The sequence below is a fragment of the Vulpes vulpes genome, chromosome 11 (genome assembly GCF_048418805.1).
Source record: "Vulpes vulpes isolate BD-2025 chromosome 11, VulVul3, whole genome shotgun sequence".
Classification (NCBI taxonomy): Eukaryota; Metazoa; Chordata; class Mammalia; order Carnivora; family Canidae; genus Vulpes; species Vulpes vulpes.
This window is the reverse complement of record NC_132790.1, coordinates 22,365,385-22,385,963: the sequence shown is the minus strand read 5'-3', so window position 1 is coordinate 22,385,963 and position 20,579 is coordinate 22,365,385. Positions and strand designations below refer to the sequence as shown.

At 34.7% G+C, this 20,579-nt stretch overlaps 2 protein-coding genes across 2 annotated transcripts; both read right to left on the bottom strand.

Moving 5' to 3' along the window:
• Positions 1-4,377: 4,377 nt before the first annotated feature.
• LOC112912118 (olfactory receptor 52E4-like) lies at positions 4,378-5,325 on the bottom strand. Its single transcript, XM_025988856.1, has one exon. The coding sequence runs from the start codon at positions 5,323-5,325 to the stop codon at positions 4,378-4,380; it is 948 nt and encodes a 315-aa protein (XP_025844641.1).
• Positions 5,326-16,897: 11,572 nt separating this feature from the next.
• LOC112912093 (olfactory receptor 52K2-like) lies at positions 16,898-17,854 on the bottom strand. The gene has a single exon (XM_025988831.1). It carries the CDS (start codon positions 17,852-17,854, stop codon positions 16,898-16,900), a length of 957 nt encoding a protein of 318 aa, XP_025844616.1.
• Positions 17,855-20,579: the final 2,725 nt, after the last annotated feature.

Here is a 20,579-nt window from a genome sequence, read left to right as displayed (position 1 = left end):
TATCCTTGAACTATTTCTTCTACTATTCTCTCCTTTACATTTTCCTTTTTACTCTGAAGCTATATTGGCTTTCTCATTTCTTTCAGATTTGAAGGACAGTGCAAAATGCAATGCTTTTTTCTATTTCTTCTCCTTAAAGTACTCTTAGAGTTTGTCTTGTTAAATCTGTTGTCTCCAAATACTTTCTCATGTACCATCTATTAAATGATACTTTTCTGACAACCCTAAATAGAAATATATCTTCCACTGCATACACAACATCTCTTCTTCTCCTTTCTTTATGTTTTCCACAGCATTTCTCTTCAATTGTTCTACTATATTTATACTTAAAACTTTATATTATAAACAAAGTCTAGTTTTACTAAAATGCAACAAGTCCACCATAGCCAGCTTCTCCAACAGATTAAAACTAAAATCTGGACAAATTATAAAACAGTTACCATAGAATTCTATAAAGTTAGCAAATCAATCAAGTTAAAATTGAAGTCAAATTTTGAAGAAGTGACTTATAGCATATAGGTTCTCAAGAAAATTTTCCCTATATTTGTTTCCTCCACTGATTAGAGAACAAGCATCCCACAGAGACATAGCAGGTTTTACAGGGAACAAAATTACAAAATAAACCTCATTGTTTTCTGGTCAGAGGATCAAGAGAAAGGTGTCTGCGGGCTGAAGAGAAAGAGGAGGATCCTCCTGATTTATTCTTTGTTTTTCTACTGGACCCAGCTGAAAGTTGCCTCCCTTTCTTAGAAAAGTACAATCAGCTGAAACTCCAAGAAAAGGTTTACCTTTCTGGCCAGTAAGAAGGAAGGAAGGAAAAAAAAAAAAAGAAGGAAGGAAGGAAAGAAGGAAGGAAAGAAAAATAAGGAAAGCAGGAAAAGGAACGCCTGGGTGGCTCAGCGTTTAAGTGTCTGTCTTTGGCTCAGGTGGTGATCCTGGAGTCCCAGGATTGAGTCCCACATTGGGCTCCCTGCATGGGGCCTGCTTATTCCTGTGCCTGTGTCTCTGCCTCTCTCTCTCTCTCTTTGTGTGTGTGTGTGTGTCTCATGAATAAATAAAATAAAATCTTAAAAAAAAAGCAAAGCAAAAAAAAAGGAGGAGGGAGGGACAGAGGAAAGGAAGGGAGGGAGGGAAAGAGGGAGGAGAGAAGGAAGAGAGGGGAAAGGAAAGAAAAAAAGAGAAGGCTGATACTGGAGAATGTATGTGAAATTCCTATCATTATCTTCCCTCTTTCTTCTTTCTTTCTATCTCTTTGTCTCTCTCCCTCTCTTCCTTCCTTCCTTTCTTCCTTCTTCCCTCCCTCTCTTCCTTTCTTCCTTTTTTCCTTTCTTCCTTCCCTCTTTCCTTTCTTCTTTCCCCAAGGGCAGTACGTGTTTTGATGGCAGGGTGATACATGCAGCTACAACTCTTTCAGAAATGCTGCCTTTTTGATCATGGAAATGTAAGAGGTGTCCCTTTATAACTGCAGAATATTAAAAGAATCCTGGAGAGAAGAGAAATGGATAAGTAGCTCTTTAAATTATGTATATGAACTGACACAAACCATGAGTTTACTCCTGAACTGCACATGCATAGGACAGACCCAACAGAACACACGAAAGCACTGAGAACTGAACTACAGTATAAACCATCTCCAAATCTCAGGATGAGTAACACAAATATTGGACAGACAAAAGGCACTTATTAGAACCACTACAGGAGGCAAAGTGGACTTGTAGCCTGAATATAACCAAATTGATTTCCTGGTAAAGCAAAACAAAATGAAGGAAAACAAAATCAACTCCCTATAAAGAGTTTTAAAAGATCCATATTCAAAATGTCCGGAATAAAATTTTTCAAAAATTTTTAAACATATGAAAAACCAGAAAACATGTGACTATCAAGGGAAAGAATAATCCACAGATCCCAATCTCAATATCATTCAGTGTTAGAATTATTATACAAAGACTCTAAAGCAGTTATTACAACTATAAATTCTGACTTAAAAGTAAACACTGTTAAAATATGGAAAAGAGAGGTCCTCAGCAGAGAAAATAGAAAGTATTAAAAAAGAACAAAGCCATGATTTTACAAGTAAAAGTCTTAACATCTGAAATTCATCAGATGAACCCAATAGCAGAATGAAGATGAGGAAAGCATAAACTTGAAAACAGATTAGGAAAAAATGATTCAATCTGAAGAATAGAGAAAAAAATAAAATCATGAACAGAGCATCAGGGATGTGGAGCACATTTAAAAATCTCTAATATTCATGTCACTGGGAACCCAGAAGCAAAAGAAAAAAATATTGGACAGAGAAATATATTTAATGAAACAATGGGAAATCATTTTCATACTTGTTAAAGACATAAATTTACAGATTTTAAGACTCCCAAAACAAGTAAATTTGATGAAAATCATACATATAGAAAAAACATGGAAATGATAAAAACCAAAGATAATGAAAATTTATTGCAGAGTCAGAAATATATGTCATATTATATATAGATGAATAATAATTTGAATGACTGTAATTCCTCAAAAGAAGCTGAAACGTCAGAAAACAGTAAAACAATATTTTTAAAATACTGAAAATTACTTTCTAAAAAATCAGTTACCCCAGAATTCTATATACAGAGAAAATATATTTCAGGAATATAGATGAAATAAAGGCTTTGCTAGATGAGGAAAATCTGAGAGAATTCATCACCAGCAGACGTCCTTAAAATGAAAACCTAAAATGAGATCCATTTGAAAGGAAATTATACGTGAGAAAATTAGACCAGTAGTAAAGGAAGAGCAACAGAATTTATAATAATTTGCCTAAATATGAAACACATTTGCTTCAGTTGTTTAAAATAACTTTTAAATAGCCCTTGTAGGGTTTTCAGGCATGTGGAGTATATATGACAACTGCAGCATGTAAGGAAGTACAGGATCCTATAACGGTAGGGTTCATTTAGATTTCACTTGAAGTGGTAAATATTAACTTGAAGTCAATTGTGAAAGATTAGGTATGTATACTGCAATCTGTAGATGGGTAGTTTTCAGTTATTTTTGCTCTCAATAATACATTTGACAATTTCCAGAGGCACTATTGGTTGTTACTAGTATCTAGCAGCCACAGACCATAAAAACTGCTAAACATCCTGCAGTACACAGGACAACCTTCATATCAAAGTATTATCTGGCTGAAAATAGTAATCATGCTCAAACTGGAAAACCATGTTCTGGAGCAATCCCTAAAAAATATAATAATTATAGCCAAAAACCAATAGATACATTAAAACTCAATACTAAAACTATTCAAATCCAAAAGTAGGCAGTGGGGGAAGGGGATGAAGATGAATAACAAACAGGAAATACACATCAAAATGGTAAACTTAAATCAACCATATCACTAGTTACACTAAATGAAAATGGTCTAAACACACCAATTTAAGAGAGAGATAGAAATAAAATAAAAGAACAAAATCCAAACTATATTTGTGTACACAAACATACTTTAAATATAAATACATATGTAAGTTAAAAAGATGGGAAATATATTCCATGCAGACAGTTTTTAAAAGAGGCTGAAGCAGCTATATTAATATAAGACAAAGTAGAATTCAGAATAAGAAATATTGTCAAAGATAAAGATGGGTATTATATAAAGAAAAAAGAATCCTCCAAGAATATAACCATACTAAGTGCATACGCACTTAAGTGTAGAGCTTCAAATTACATGAAGAGAAACAGATGGAATGAAAGAACATATAGTCAAACATACTATTGTATTTGGAGAATTTCAGATTCTTATTTTAGTATCCAATAATACAAATAGAAAATCAGCAATCAAAAAGTGTGGGATACAACTAAAAAAACTGACTAAAATTTATGATATTAAACAGTATTAGAAAAGGCTATATGATAGTGAGTATACATTAATTACTTTCATTTAGCACCTTTCTTTATTGGTTATAAATTCCACTTAGAGAAGTAATTCTGCTTCTTTTGTTTACTGTCATGTTTTCTATGCCCATATAAATGCTAGGCACATTACAGATGCTTGCTAGATAAGGAGTGAATGATAATGCAAAATCAGTCATCATTTTATTTTATTTGCTCATTTCAGGAATAAGAGTTCTGATTGTTTGAAAGTTTCCACAAGTTTGAAAGATACACAATGTTTGCACTAGCAATGGGAATGACTCACTTTACAATCCGTATTCATTCTCTATATATTAACTATAAGTTCCACTTACAGAATAGTAAGTGGAAGAATTAAGCTTCTAATACTTGGTCTTACTGAAGCTAGAATAGAATAAAAAAAAAATTTGTACCAAAGAATTATAGGAAGATGAGAATAAGTAGAAAAGTAGGACCCAGAATTCTCAGTTGATTTAATTTTTTTTCTCAGTTGATTTTAGTCATAAATAATTGTAGAACACATTCTCGGATGTGTCTGGTCCTTACTCCATAGATGATAGGGTTCAGCATAGGAGGTACCAACAAGTACATGTTGGCCAGCAGGGTGTGGGTGTGCAGTGGTATATGCTTACTAAAACGGTGGGTGAGGAAGGAGAAAAGAGCAGGGATGTAGAAGGTGAGAATGACACATACATGAGACCCACAAGTGCTGAGAGTTTTCAACCTGGCATCATTAGAAGGGAGATTAAATACGGTACGAAGTATTTGTACATAGGACAGAGAGATACATGTCACATCAGTCCCAACAATTAAGATGATGACAGCCAAACTATAAAGACTATTGATGGAAATGTCAGCACAAGCCAATTTCACCACAGCCATGTGCTCACAGTATGTGTGGGGAACTACATTGGACTGGCAATATGGCCATCTCCTCACCAGGAAGGGATGTGGTGTCATTAGTACTAATCCACGTAGAAGTGCCACCATGCCAATGTGAGCCACCACAGAATTTGTAAGAATGGATGAGTGTCTCAGTGGGTTGCAGATTGCCACATACCGGTCAAGTGCCATGGCCACAAGAAGCCCTGACTCCACCCCAGAAAAAGCATGGATGAAAAACATCTGAGTGAGGCAGGCATGGAAGCTGATTTCATGATCACTGAACCAGAATATACCCAACATCTTGGGAAGAGTGGAGGTTGACAACGTGAGATCTGTGATGGCTAACATGGAAAGAAAATAGAACATGGGTTCATGGAGGGCAGTCTCAGTTTTGATGATGAAAAGGATGAATATGTTTCCTAGGAGAGCAACAATATACATTGAGCAAAAAGGGATGGATATCCAAATGTGCAAGTCTTCTAGACCGGGTATGCCCATCAGGAAGAAGGTACTAGGATTGGTGAATGTAGTGGAGTTAAAGTCAACCATGGTGATTCTGGCTACCTGAAGATATATTCTTGCTTTCTTTCCCTCCTTTGTCCCTGTAGTAGTCAAATGCACATACCCTCGGATAAATATACGGTAGAATTACTTAGTGAAAAAATACAACTGTGCAAATTTATTCAAATTTTTAGTCCTCCTTGATGAGCTTCTCTGAAATTACAAGTATTGCATTACTCAGTGCAAGTTATTAATCTCACTAAGAACTAGCTAGAGTAGAGAGTGGCTTCTAAGGCTCAGAAGCTCTACAGTACTCTGCCTAATGCTAAGTGTTCTCTTTCTGTCTGTGATACCAGGCTGAGCAAAAGTTTTGATAAATAAATCACATTCCTCACAAGCCAATGGAGGGAACCTATAACATTGTCCTCAGTGAAAAGTACCTCTCCAAAAATAATTATGGTCTTGGAAACGTGTTGCCTGAGGTCAATTCTAAATAGAGATTTTTGAAAGCAAGACCTGAAGGAATAAAAAGCTTTCCAAACTTAACAATGCTTTGAATGACAATACCTTTGAAATTTGCTGCCCTGAGGAGTTTTTGGCAATAAAAGAACCAGCATCTGAGCACTTAAATGTATAATAGCTTTAAAAGCAGCAACAAAGTCATTGACATGCCCAAAAAAGTACGGTCCCTGGATTTTCTAGGATTCCTGGGGAAATGTGACTTAGATAGATTGTCCATGTTTTCATGGTAATTCATATTATACATATATATGAATTATATATACTATATACATATATAATATGTATATATAATTTCCCCAAAAGGATGGCCATTAAATTTGTTTAAAACAATTCCCAGGGAGAGGAAGTTACTTGCTAAAGAACACAGCCTCTTTTTAGTATTATTGAAGTGTAGTTGATATACAATTTTTTATTAGTTTCATGTAGGCAACATAGTGATTCCACAATTTTATACATTATTCATTAAGTTATTAAATCTTTCTCCTTATCAAATTTATACTGAAGTGCTAACTAAGGTACAGGAGCTTCTTACCACACCAAAGAAATCAGAATACACTTGGGAAAGAAGGACTGATGAGCTCTAAATCAATCAAACAACATCAACATTTGAAAGTAGTAACAGTGGCTACCTTCTTGTACCATAACATGTTACCACACAAAATGCAAATGTCATTTCTAGTACTCCAATTCCTGATTTGTGTAAAATCTAGTGATGCTGATATTACTCTCAATTTATGAAAGAAGAAACTTTTTTTTAAAGATTTTATTTATTTATTCATGATAGACATAGAGAGAGAGAGGCAGAGACACAGGCAGAGGGAGAAGCAGGCTCCATGCACCGGGAGCCCGACGTGGGATTCGATCCCTCCCGGGACTCCAGGATCGTGCCCTGGGCCAAAGGCAGGCGCTAAACCGCCGAGCCACCCAGGGATCCCCCTGAAAGAAGAAACTTATACTTTACATAAGCTAACTTTTCCTCCAAAGTCACACAATTAGCATGTTATCAGGGAAAACACACTCTAGTTTCATTTCAAAACTTCATCTTGGGGCGCCCAGGTGTGGTTCAGTGGTTGAGCATCTGCCTTTGACTCAGGTCATGATCCTGGGATTGAGTCCCACATAGGACTCCCCGAAGGAAGCCTGCTTCTCCCTCTGCCTCTCTCTGTGTCTCTCATGAATAAATAAATGAAGTCTTATAAAAGAAAAAAAAGCAATACTTCACCTTTGTTCCAGTACAATATGCAATAAAAACAAAGGGAAAGCTCATGATAACGGTTTTCACCAATTTTATCATAAATGAACCTCACAGCATAAACAGAGACAATAAAGACATAAATTCTTATTTCTTTGTTTTATAACTGTGGTTTATAGATTGACTAACATGGCTTATATAAAATCCATAAAATAATACTAAACTTTCTATTACAATATCTGTTAATGCCAGATGTTCACTGTGAAATCAATTCCCACTGAAGCTAATGGTTAGTGTGTTATTTCTTACTAAATTATTCCTAAGCCCAGAGAATATACCTGGTTACACTTCCTTTTCCAAAGTTGGTACCAGTTGACTTGTGAACCAGAATTTCTAAAGGATGGTTGAGGAAAATTTCAAGAGCATCTTCATCTAACCTTCTAAGTGGGTAGTTCTTTATGATGGGGCTTCACTGATGTACCTGTCAACTACAAGGCAATCCAGAGAAGTTTCTAACTTATCTTCAGAGGGACCACCCTGTTTTCATGCTCTCAGTTTATTTTTGGCCCAGTTGAGTCTCAGGAGTCCAAAGTAGTTTTGAGTATTTGTTCTTCAGCTCCAGAAAGGTCTTCCTCATACTAATATATTACAATCTCCTCATAACTGCCTCTCTCACTTCTTAGGCTTGAGTAAACATAGATGAGTTGTCTATCCCTCCAGATTAATTGTGTTGTATTGAGTCAAAGCCAGGAACTCAGAGATTTGAATTATTCCCATATGAAAGGCTAATTTCAGATTTTATAGCTCTACTGGGACAGTCCCAGGGGCTCAAACCCTGCAACACATGTTTCTTTACCTTCAGAGAAGTATAAATGATACCAGAGGGAGTACACAATTTTTCTCACAATTACTCTATCACATGATGTCAGTTGATAATTACATTTGATTTGAGTGAGGCTTCTAAAAATTAACAAAAAGTCAATGGAAAGTTGCAACCAGTAATATGTCTGGAGATCTGATGCATAGCATAATGATTATAGACAAAGACGCTGTATTATAAACTTCAAAGTAGCTAAGAGATTATATTTTAAGTGTTCCTACCTTCAAAAAAGAAATGGTACTAAGACACAAAAATATTAAAAAAGATATGATTAAAGATGTTAGCTAATGCTAACATATTGCAGTATGATTACCACTGTAATATATAAATATATAAATGTGCCAAATTAACAACAGTACAACTTAAACTTATACAATGTCATATAGCAACTGTATCTCAATATAAATAATTTCTTAGAAAAAGTCAAGAAGCACTGGGTGTTATTCTGTATGTTGGCAAATTGAACACCAATAAAAAATAAATTTATTATTAAAAATAAATAAATAAAAAAATAAAAATAAAAAAAGTCAAGAGTTCTGAACTCCTAGAGATCTTAAAAGCAGATAGAATAAAAAGACAGATTACCCAAATAAGCATGTAAATATAAATTATTCTTCACAGAAGACTTCTCAACATTAATGATAATCAAAATATTGTCAATTAAATTTACCCCAGAAATGCAAGTTTGACTTAATATTTGATAACCTGATATTAATGCATATAACAGAAAGGGAAACATATGATTATATTAATATATGCAGAAAAAGCATTTATTAAAATTCAATAGCCATTCGTTACTAAAGATAAAAAGTCTTAGTATAGCCCAGAAATTGACTATACAATGAAATGTCCTCTATCCAAGAAAATATATTCAAAACATAAATAAGTAACCTTAGAATAAGCATCACACTAAAGGCAAAAGATTTGATTTCCCCCCTTGAGTTTCCTAGAGGGCATTCAATACAAGATAGTAGAACAATTAAAAGCTAAGATAATTAAGACAGTGTGGATCAGTTCAGGGATAGAAAAATAGATCAGTGAAACAGAATAAGGATAAAACAAATCATATGTGGTGTTCTAGAAGATAAAAGAAAAGGAAACTATAGATGATACTCATTATGAACATTGATGCACAAATCCTTATTAATATACCAGCAAACTAACTTCAGCAGCATATTAGAACAAATGGGATTTAACCTTTGTGTTAGGAAAAACTCAGTCCTTTCTCTTGTAATTCTCATTTACTCTTACACCACTACCTTACTCACAACACTTCTGATACCAGATGTGAGGGTGGTTTCCCCCACCTAGCAATTCTGCACCACCATCTGGGTATCCTATATATAACTCAATTCTGACACTATCCACCTAGAGATAGCATCAAATCCCACATGTTAAGGCTCAGTCTCACAACAGTGCTCTCACTTCAGATGCCAGTCACAAATCCAGGCTGTCATCTGTGCTTCTGATTTATCAGCTCTAAGTCAGAGGTTGCTATATTGTCCTCCTCACTTTTGATAATTTGCTAGAGTGGGTCACAGAAGTCAAAGAAACACTTACCTACGTTTACTAGTTTATTCAAAGGTATGATAAAGGATAGAGATGAACAGCTAGATGAAGAGATAATAAGACAAGGTCAAGGAAGGTCCTGACATAAGAGCTTTTGTCCCTGTGCAGTTGAAGTGCATCACCCTCCTGGTAGGTGGATGATGTTTTCACCAACCCCGAAGCTCTTCAACCCAATACAATTGGGACTTTTATGTAGACTTTGTCATTTAGGCATGATCAACGACTAAGTCCATTTCCAGCCCCTTTCCTCTATCTGGAGAAATGGCAAGAGGTTAGGGATGAAACTTTCGAGCTTTTAATTATGGTTTGGTCTTTCTGGTGACCAGTGCCCATCCAGGAGCCCACACTGAGTCATCTCATTAGAATAAAAGATGTTCCTAATGCTCAAATCACTTAGAAATTTACAACAGTTTTGGGAGCCCTGAGTCAGAAACTGGAGGCAGGTATATACATATGTATATTTACTATTAGTTCACAACCCTAAAGTATATGTTTCACATTTGTTCACAACCACAGAATAGTGCTAACATTATTCAATGAAAAAAGGATAGTCTTTTCAACAAATGGTGCTGGGAATATTGGATATCTACATGCAAAAGAATGAAGTTGTATTCTTACTTAACACCATAATTGAAAGTTAATTCAAAATAGATCAAAGACCTAAACTCTCAGGAGAAAATATCAGGAAAAAGCCTTATGACATTGAAATTAGCAATGATTTACTAAATAAGAAACCAAAGGCACAGAGAATGTAAGAGAAAATATATTTGTTTGTTGCTAGGAGCTGGGTGAAGGAAGAAGCGAAGAATTACTATTTCTTAGGCATAGAATTTCAGTTTTACAGGATGAAGAGGCATGGAATGGATGGTGTTGATAGCAGCAAACAATGTGAATGTATTAATTCCACTGAAATGTACACCTAAAAATGGTTATGATGGTAAATCTTTTGTTATCTGTATTGTACCTCAACAAAGAAAAAACTGGGAAAAAAGAAACCCACATATGATCTATAACAATGTGTGGATAGAATGGAGTTTCTAACAAAGAATATTAGATTTTTAGGTAGCCATATCAAGGAAATGTGTATGTCCAACCTATATTACACCCTCCTCCCCCCAAAAATCAACTTATATTGTTTGTACAATTAGTGAGTTAGAAAATATTGCTTTTAGGGCAGCCCGGGTGGCTCAATGGCTTACTGCCACCTTTGGCCCAGGGCATGATCCTGGAGACCTGGGATCAAGTCCCACGTTGGGCTCCCTGGATGGAGCCTGCTTCTCCCTCTTCCTGTGTCTCTGCCTCTCTCTCTCTCTCTGTGTCTCTCATGAATAAATAAATAAAATCTTAAAAATAAAAAAATAAAAAAATATTGCTTTTAGAAGAAAACAGAAATATCTTATTAGCTTGAAATAGGCTTTGCTCTCTTAAATAGGACCACTGCTACCAACAATAATAAAATATAAAAAGCCCCATTGATAAACCCCAATATACATTGGAATTTTTTATATGTCTAATATAGTTTTCTAAATCTGTAGGGTAAATCCATTTTATGCAACTACTGGTGCCAGTAAAACAGGTTACTTATATGCAAAAATACCCCAAAATATATATGAAAAATAAGGTTCAGCTAAATTATACTGAAAACTTAAATGTATAAAAAACAACAAAAAATAGTTTAGTATATACAATATCTTACATTATATTATAGAATTTAATTTCATATATGATAATCTATATTCTCTCCTCTTAATACATATATATATATATATATATATATATATATATATATATATACACCTATCTTCTTATCATGCTAGCTAGTTATTAAAAAATTAAAGCAGGAATTATCAAATTAAAATACAGAATTACCTGACTATTAAGAAATTATTTTTAACAATCATTGCAATAAAACCACAATCACAATTTTTAAAAAATGAGATTTGAAGAAAAAATACCTTGCACAAAAATGGTAAATTCCCCAATGTACAAAGAAATATGGATCATGGAAGACAAAACAATTCAAACAGAAAAGTTAGTGAAAGGGTATCTGCAAGTAATTCAAAAGAGAGCAATTCTTATGGACTACACATTTTTTTAAAAAATGGCTCATTTTATTAAATAATATTCAATATGCATATAACTTTGAACTGAAATGTAGTATAATACAAGTAATATAAGTAAAACAAGTAATATAATGATTCAGAATTTGCATACAAATAGAAGCAGAGGGGCACTGGCTAGCTCAGTTGGTAGAGCATGTGATTCTGGATCTCAGGGTCATGAGCTGAAGCCCCATGTTGGGCACGGAGACTACTATAAAAAATAAATAAATAAAACTCATAGAACTACCCACTAAAAAGGATAGAATTTACACTTCATAAATTATATTTTAATAAACATGATTTTAAAAGAAGGAATAAGGGAGCCTGGCTAGTTGAGTCAGTTGAGTATCTGACTATTGATGTTGGGGTTGTGGGTTCAGGTCCCATGTTGGGTGTAGAAATTACTTAAGAATAAAATGAGTGAAAATATCAGTGAGGGTGACAAAACATGAAAGACACCTAACTCTGGGAAATGAACAAGGGGTAGTGGAAAGGGAGGTGGGTGGGGGGTTGGGGTGACTGGGTAATGGGCACTGAGGGGGGCACTTGGTGGGATGAGCACTGGGTGTTATGCTATATGTTGGCAAATTGAACTCCAATAAAAAAAAAATTTAAAAAAGAATAAAATTTTTAAAAAATAAACAAAATAATAAAATAAATAGCAGCAGAAACTATGTACAACAGTAGTTAGCATAGCAAAATTTAGTGACATAAATGTAAATGTAAATTGAATTCCTGCCAGAAGTAATTCTAGACACAGATATTACAACCATTCACAAAAATTAGTTCTAAATGAATCAGACTTAAAAGTAAAATGCAAAACTAGAAAACTCTTGAAAGATAACATAGGAGAACATGCAGATGACCTTGGATTGGGGGTTCAGTTTTACAACACCAAAGGCACGACACATGAAATAATAATTGATTATTAGACTCCAATTAAAATTAAAACTTTTGTTCTGTGAAGGACAGTCAAGAGAATAAGATGACTAGTCACAAAGTGGGAGAAAATATTTGCAAAGACATATCTGGTAAAAGATTGTTACACAAAATATATAAGGAATTCTTGAAACTCAACAAGAAGAAAATGATCAACCCAATTTGAACAGACATCTCACCAGAAGCTATACAGATGGCAAAGAGCATATGAAAAGATGCTCAACATCATCTATTAGGGAATTGCAAATTCAACCGGCAATGATATAGCGTAACATACCTGTTGTAATTGGGAAGATTCAAGACACAATGACCATACCAAATGTTGATGAGGATGTAGAAGAATCGGAACCCTTATTTGTAGTTTGTGGAAATGCAAAATTGTACACTCACTTTGGAAGACAGTTTGGTGGTTTCTTACAAAACTAAACATACTCTTACCATAAGTCAGCAATTGCTATCTTTAGTATTTACCCAAAGGAGTTGAAAACTTAAGCCCACACAAAAATCTGCACATGAATGTTTAAAACAACTTTATTCTTAATTGCCAAAACATGGAGGTAACCAAGATCTTCTTTAGTAGGTGAAGTAATAAATAGTCTGTTATAAAAAAAAAAGTCTGTGGTACACTCAGAATATTATTCAGCACTAAAAATAAATAACAAGTCAAGCCATGAAAAAACATGGAGGGACCTTAAGTGCATATTATTAAATGAAAGAAGCCAAGGCTACATATTATATGATTCCAATTCTATGACACTCTGGAAAATGTAATACTAGGGAGACAGTTTTAGCAGCTGGGGGATGGGAAGGAAGAATATGGAGAGGACAGAAGCTTTTATTGCAGTGAAATTGTTCTGTATGATACTATAACAATGGATACACGCCACATGTCATGATACGTTTGTCACCACACACAGAATGTACAATATCAAGGATTAACCCTAATGCAAACTGTGGACTTTGAGCAATAGTCATGTGCCAATGCAAGTTAACTGCCTATAACAAATGCATCCCCTTTATGAGGGATGTTGATAGTAGGGTATGCTATGTGCATGTGGGGTCAGAGAGTATATAGGAATTCTCTGTACCTTCCTCTCAATTTTGCTTCTAAACTAAATGTCTTCTAAAAAATAAAGTTTACATAACTATATAGATAATAAATGACTTTTTTTCTTTAGAAATTGAATGCCTAGCAACAGAGAATGAGTTTAATAAGGTCCAATATATCTATACTAACAAATATTTTGTGGAAATCAGAAAGGATTAGATATTGACAGTGGCATTATTCTTAAGTCACTCAGAGTCAGAAAGTGTAGAATATCATGTAAAACATGTATTCCATTTTCAGCAATTTTTAAAACCACCTTCTCTTGATTCTCATATTTCTTTTTTTTCCTAATATTTCTTTAAACTACAAATAAGAATGGTAAAAGGTATAACAGGATTGACGATTTGGTCACACTACCTAACTTGAGAGAGACTTTGAGATTATATAGGGAATGGTGGTAGAAAATAAAAGGTAATTTCTAGAGTAAAAATGTATACTGTCCACATTATGGAAAATTATAATATTTATGTATACTGCAAACCACAGAGTTCCATGAAAGGAATACTAACAAAATGTCCATTGTGTTTGTTGTCAGTATACTGGATTTACACTTTTTTTAAAGATCTATTTATGTATTTTAGGGGGGGTAGAGGGAGAGACTTAAACAGACTCTCTGCTGAGTGAGGAGACTGACGTGGGGTTTGATCTCACAAGTCTGAGATCATGTCTCAAGCCAAAACCAAGAGTCAGATGCTTAACCAGTTATGCCACCTAGGCATCCCTGTGTTTACGCTTCTAGACAAATGTTTTCCTTTTGCCTTTTCAATGTTGTTTGAATTTTCAAAAAAATATTTCAATTGCATTATGAGAAAAGGTATACAGTCACTGTCATATGGAAATTGTGAATAAAGTGAGATGATCTCTATCATATAAAGCCAATTTAATAACATGCTGATTTTTAGTTTTAAAAACCAAACCTTAATTTTTGGCTTTGCTTGATCTTTATATTAATCTCACTTTATGAAGTTCAAACAAAGCATCCAGCCATACCTCTCAGACACATCACTAGAGTGGCAGCTAAATGAGCACTATTTTAGAGTTTATTTTGTTTGTCATTAATTTTGGTCTTAAATTTCTTTTTACATCTTCAAAATATTTTGTTCAGCTGCACCAGTAGGTCCATAAAATATTATGTTCAAATAATTCTGTTCTTTTAGATAAATAGCCTCCATTTCAAATTCCCTAAGTGCTGCCTTTCTTTTACTTACCTTAGCCTATTTTGGAGACCCTCTAGATGCCCCTACAATTTAACTTTTGACATAAAGACTGGCCCAGCAGAAGACCTTTCTGACCCTGCTTCTGTCCTAGGTTGGAGTCCATTTGCTGCTCACTAAACTTGCCATATAAGCTGTTTAATGCTTTTAATTACTCTTCAGTTTTTCTCTTGAGTAGAAATGCCTATTTTCTTACAAATAAAAATAGAGGCAAAGTTCATGCAGATGAAAGCAATATCCTCCAAAAGCAGCTCTGCTTTTAATAAAGGTATATTTAAAACAAAGTATTTGCTTTAAAATGCCTCAGTTGTCAGTGGGCTCAGAATACAGACAGGGCAGACATTGGTGTCATGTTGCCCCTGGTCCTATGTCCCTAAACCAAGTAATAATATTTTCCCTTACTCTTCTTTTCACTCCACTGTGTGTCTGTAGTATCTGCCAGAAAGCCTCTGTCAGGATTTTCCACTGAGTTTTGGGTAAAAGATGGGGGGATAGGCATCTTTCCACATGAAAAAAGTGTGCAGCAACTAATTAGTTCAGATTAGTTTGAGCTACTCTACCCAAAACATGTGTGAATCAGTCTACCCAAAACTGGAGGAAGAACCACACGCAAAAAATTGGGCCAATACTTGAAGCCAACCCTTTTTGAGGAGCCATACTGGGATTTTTCATAATTTATTGTGAAATCTGTATCTATAGTCTCTATATAACAATATCACAGTAAACATAGAAAGATATAGGGAGACCACAGAGTGGGGCGAAATGAGTACTAGATGCTCTGCTTTCACATAGTGCAGCCTAAAAACAACACTTGACAAGATCGACCAATTTTTCAATCTAATCAAGTCTCAGAATGAAGCTTTAAAACAGAAATACAAAAAAATTTTTAGCATCCAACATGGTAAAATATATAATGCCTGGTATCTGTTCCAATTTATCAGTCATGAAAAGAAGTAGAAAAACAAAGTTCATAATGAGTGAGAACAATGAATCAATTGAAACTGACCCAGAAATGATACAGATACTAGAATTAATAGACATAGTGATTAAAAGTCCTTACAACTACACTATATATCATTGAAAACCAGCATTTAAGCATCCAAGGAAAGAAATAAAATTGGGATGTCAGTCCAAAATTCACCATCAAAATAAACTGTCACTATTTGACACAACTGGAAGCTCACTAAAATGCCCCATTAAAAGGCTTGGTTTCCTTTGTTTGTCTATTTTTTTATTTGACATGACTTAGAATTCACCCTCTGAGAAAAAGGCATTTGTAGTGGCAATTCTTTAACATTAGAGTATCTTAAGGCAAACTTACTGAGTGGGCTAACAAAAAACTGACTATAAAACTTAAACAAATAAACAAAAAACAGAGAATGAGATGTCCATAGGAGGATTTGAAAAGTTCCAAAATATTCCTAGGAATCTAGAAAGCCTCATACCTGAGTGCATAGCACATGCACAAGGTTTAAAACAAACAAACAAACAAACAAAAACAAGCACTCAAAATAAAAATCTTGGTTGCTAATTAAAGGCTTGATATCAGCTATTATAAATAAGTTCTAAGAACTAAAAGAATGCAAATCTAAAGAAGAAAAAGAAAGTTTGAGAATTATGTGTCACCAAATAGAGAATATAAAGACATTGGAATTATTTTAAAAGAACCAAATATAATGGAAAAGTATAATAAACGAAATGTAAAATTCACTACAGGTATTTGAAAGCATATTTAGACTTGTAGGAAAAAACAAATAAGCAAATTTAAAAAGAGTCCAATTGAGACTATCCAGCTAAAGAAGCAAAAAAAAAAAAAAAAATAGTACAGAGAAATAAAGAGTCTCAAAGATCTGCAGGATACTAACAAAAATACCAACATACTTAGAAAGGAAATCCTAGAATCAGAATAGAAACAGAAATAACATTTAAAGAAATAATGGCTGAAAATTTTCAAAAATTGAAGAAAAAACTTTAATCCTCAAATATAAGAAGCTCAGCAAATTTGAAATAGAATGAAAAGAAGATATTCTTCAGTAAAGTGTCAAACTTTTGAAAGAAAACAAAGGGCAATCTTAAAAGAAACACGATATGCTTTCAAACACATTTGATTGTTAAGAATTTAAAAAATCTCTCCCTGATTCTTTTTGTCTTCACACCATAAATAATAGGGTTCATCATAGGTGGAATAAGAAGATATATATTGGCTACAAAAATATGAATATGTGGAGCAATGTGGTGACCAAACCTATGAGTGAGAAAAGAGAAGAAGGCTGGTGTATAAAACACTAAGATGACCCATACATGGGAGACACATGTACTTAAGGTCTTGAGGCGGGCAGCTTTGGATGGGAGATTAAAGACAGTGAGAAGAATAAGGACATAGGAACAGATGATCAATATGAAATCCAACCCCCCTGTAAGGAATGCCACAATTAGGCTGTAGGCTCTACGAATCTTGGTCTCAGTGCAAACCAGTTTTATTAGGGCCATAAACTCACAGTAGGTATGGGAGATGACATTAGTTCTGCAATAGGAAAGCCACCGCAGTAAAAAGGGGTGTGGACTGAGGAGTATAGCTCCTCTGAAAACAATGCCCAAACCCAAACCTACAATCACTGCAGGTGTTAAGAGAGTGGAATGTCTTAATGGGTGACAGATGGCTATGTAGCGGTCAAAAGCCATGGCCAAAATAAATCCAGATTCCATAGTAGACAAAGAATGAATGAGGTACATTTGAAGGAGGCAGGCTTCAAAGTAGATCTCTCTGTAATTGAACCAGAAGAGGCTGAGTATCTTGGGAAGTGTAGAAGACGTAAGCATCAGATCAGCTACTGACAACATGCATAGAAAGAGGTACATAGGTTCATGCAGTTTGTGGTCTGTCTTGACAATTAATAGAAGAGCAATATTTCCCATCAGTGATACTAAGTAGACGAGGCAAAAAGGGACAGAAATCCATATGTGGACAGCCTCCAATCCTGGAATGCCAAGTAGTAGGAAGGTGGTAGGGCGAAGACTGGTCCTGTTGTAATTTAACAGTAGATATTCCATGACCCTGTCCAAATTTTAAAAAAAATCACAAAAATTATAAATATATGAATACCAATTTTTTCATTATGGGTGGGAGAGATGTTGGCTATTGAACTATTGCTTCAGTAGTATAATCTTGAAATGCATCAAATATATGGGACTATACTTTTTCATGTAAGAAATACTAGTAGAAAAGCATCTATCATCTATCATCTATCTATCTATCTATCTATCTATCTATCTATCTATCATCTATCATCTATCTCCTTGCCTTTTTTCAGAAAGTGTTGCTAAGTTAGCCAGATGCATTTCAGTAGTATTATAGTATTACAGAAGTAGTAGTTAATATATTGCTGAGTATAAAAATATAATTTTCTACTATTTGAGACAAGCAAAAAAATGTAACTACCACTGTCATGAATGAGATCAGTGATTTGTGATACTTTAGACCCTCTTCTTTCTGTCCTTCCTAATGATAGGGCTTATAGGTATAAAGAAAAGATGACTTGGAAAATACTAAATAACAATTGGGGAAATTAGCTAAAAAGGCAGAATTGATAGGTATGAACCAAACTGATATATTTTTAAAGGTGAGCCAACGAGCTAATAAATGAAGGACACTTATCCTTATAAAATCAGTTCAATTGAATGATGAGAAAATTCTTAGCAAAGAACATAGAGAAAATGACCAAATCTGGAAAATATGGGTATTTAAATTACCAGATATTTGTGGGTTTTTTTGTAAAAGATCATCAAATTTTTCCAGAAGGTACATAATACATTCTTCAATCACACAACACACTTCATACTGACTTTTGTTTCCAGAGTAAACTTTTTTTCCCTATATGCCCTGTGCTGTGCCTTTTATTCCTGTGATTTATTCATTCCCTCACTGGAAACCTCTACCTCCCATTCCTCTTCACTTATTTTATCCATCTCCCACCGCCCTTCGCTCTAGCAATGGTTTGTTGCCTATGTTTACAGGTCTGATTCCTGAAGCCAACTTTTAAATGCAACTCTTGGCTCCCACATGTCAGCTTGCCAAAAAGCATGCCTTAGAATTTGTGAAAAATTATTTTGGAAAGGTATCCTAACAATACTAAATTTTGAATTGATAAATCATTATTTTGGTTTAAATATTGGTACATGTTAAGCTTATATAGCATGAGGGATTCTTTCACTCTGAATAGAACTAAGTATGATTTTTTTTAAAGGTTTTGACCAATGCAGTTCAGGATTAAATCCTAGGAGTAGATTAACAAAAATTCTGAACAAAGCTTACCTCTCAGCTTAAAGATTGAGTTCATCTTCATATACCTTACTTTTCTGTCAAGAAATTTAACCACCTTCCAGAGAGTCATAACTACTTAAGACTGGATCTAGGACGCCATGCTAGGCTCCATCATTCACTTCTCACAGAAGCACTGAATTTTCCCACCCCAACTCAACTACAATTTTGCAGGATATAACCTAATTATCTTACCTCTACAATGTGATGGTCTCATTGCTCACCCTGAAGGTCAGCTTAATATTGGCTATAACTACAAGAGCCATTATACGTCTTATCCTGGGGGACCAGAGGCTTGTAAAGAATAACTTGCCTATCACCACTCATGAGAATGCTATCTAATTGTAAGCAATTTCAGCCATCTCTCCCAGTCTCTCCAGGCATAATTTTGTCTCTTGAAGGAAATCAATCCTTTGTCACTAGTGTCTTCACCACCTACGCTTTTAGCTTAGGAACCAATAGGAGATGGCCTCTGGATGCCAGATCTGGAGATACTTGACTCATCACATCTCCTGGGCTTAAGCACACACAGGTGCTGTGAATTAATGCCTTCTTACAAATTATATGATGAGAGCTAGGAGTGGGGGATACCAGAAAGACGCATGTTTATGAATTAATTAGGGCATGCATATTAACATCTCCACATGACTCCAGATATTTTTAAGTAACTTACTTGAATCTTACTTAGTTCTGAAAAACAACTGAAGCTCCAGGATATTTTCTGGTCATGTTGCTGTTTGTGAATCCCCCTGAACTTTACTTGTTTGATCAATTGTGGGATATTAATTATCCCTATATACAAAAAAAACATTATTTGCATTTTGGTTGGGATATTATGCAAACAGTGGGTATGTTTTCCTTATAGATATGTCCTTCCTCATCCTCCTCTCCTATTTCTGTATTTCAGGAGTGATGATGAGCATTATAGGCTATATTTCCCAGGATCACAGATCACCTATATTTATGCTGGGTTTGTTCAGTGGAGGCACTGGCAAGAAAATATTAAGGAAAAGGAAAGAAATCCAGGTTTATTTCTCCCTATTTCTCACTATCTTCAACTGTATCTGTCTGCTCCAGGGCTCCAGATCTTTCTATGGTTTCAGCTTCCACTAAGAGACTCATATCTTTAAGCTATGATTGAACTGCTGGTTCCTCTCTCTGTTTCACTGACCTAGAATTGGTATGGCTTTCCATAGTCCTTTTTTTTTTTTTTCAATTTTTATGTTTTTTTAGTAGGCCCACCCACACTTAGGATGGGAGTCCAACACAGAAGCTGGAACTCATCACCCTGAGATCAAGACCTGAGCTGAGATCAAGATTGGAGGTTTAACCAACTGAGCCACCCACACACCCCAATGAATACCTATAGTTCTTAATTTCTGGGAGACTTTATTTTCAAATAATTCACTTCTCAAAAGTTCTATAATTTATATAATTATCAGTATTAAAGATACCTTG

What these genes read in the sequence shown, in the direction of transcription:
- LOC112912118 (XM_025988856.1), bottom strand. Translation starts at nt 5,325, where the DNA reads ATGGTTGACTTTAACTCCACTACATTCACCAATCCTAGTACCTTCTTC.
- LOC112912093 (XM_025988831.1), bottom strand. Translation starts at nt 17,854, where the DNA reads ATGGAATATCTACTGTTAAATTACAACAGGACCAGTCTTCGCCCTACC.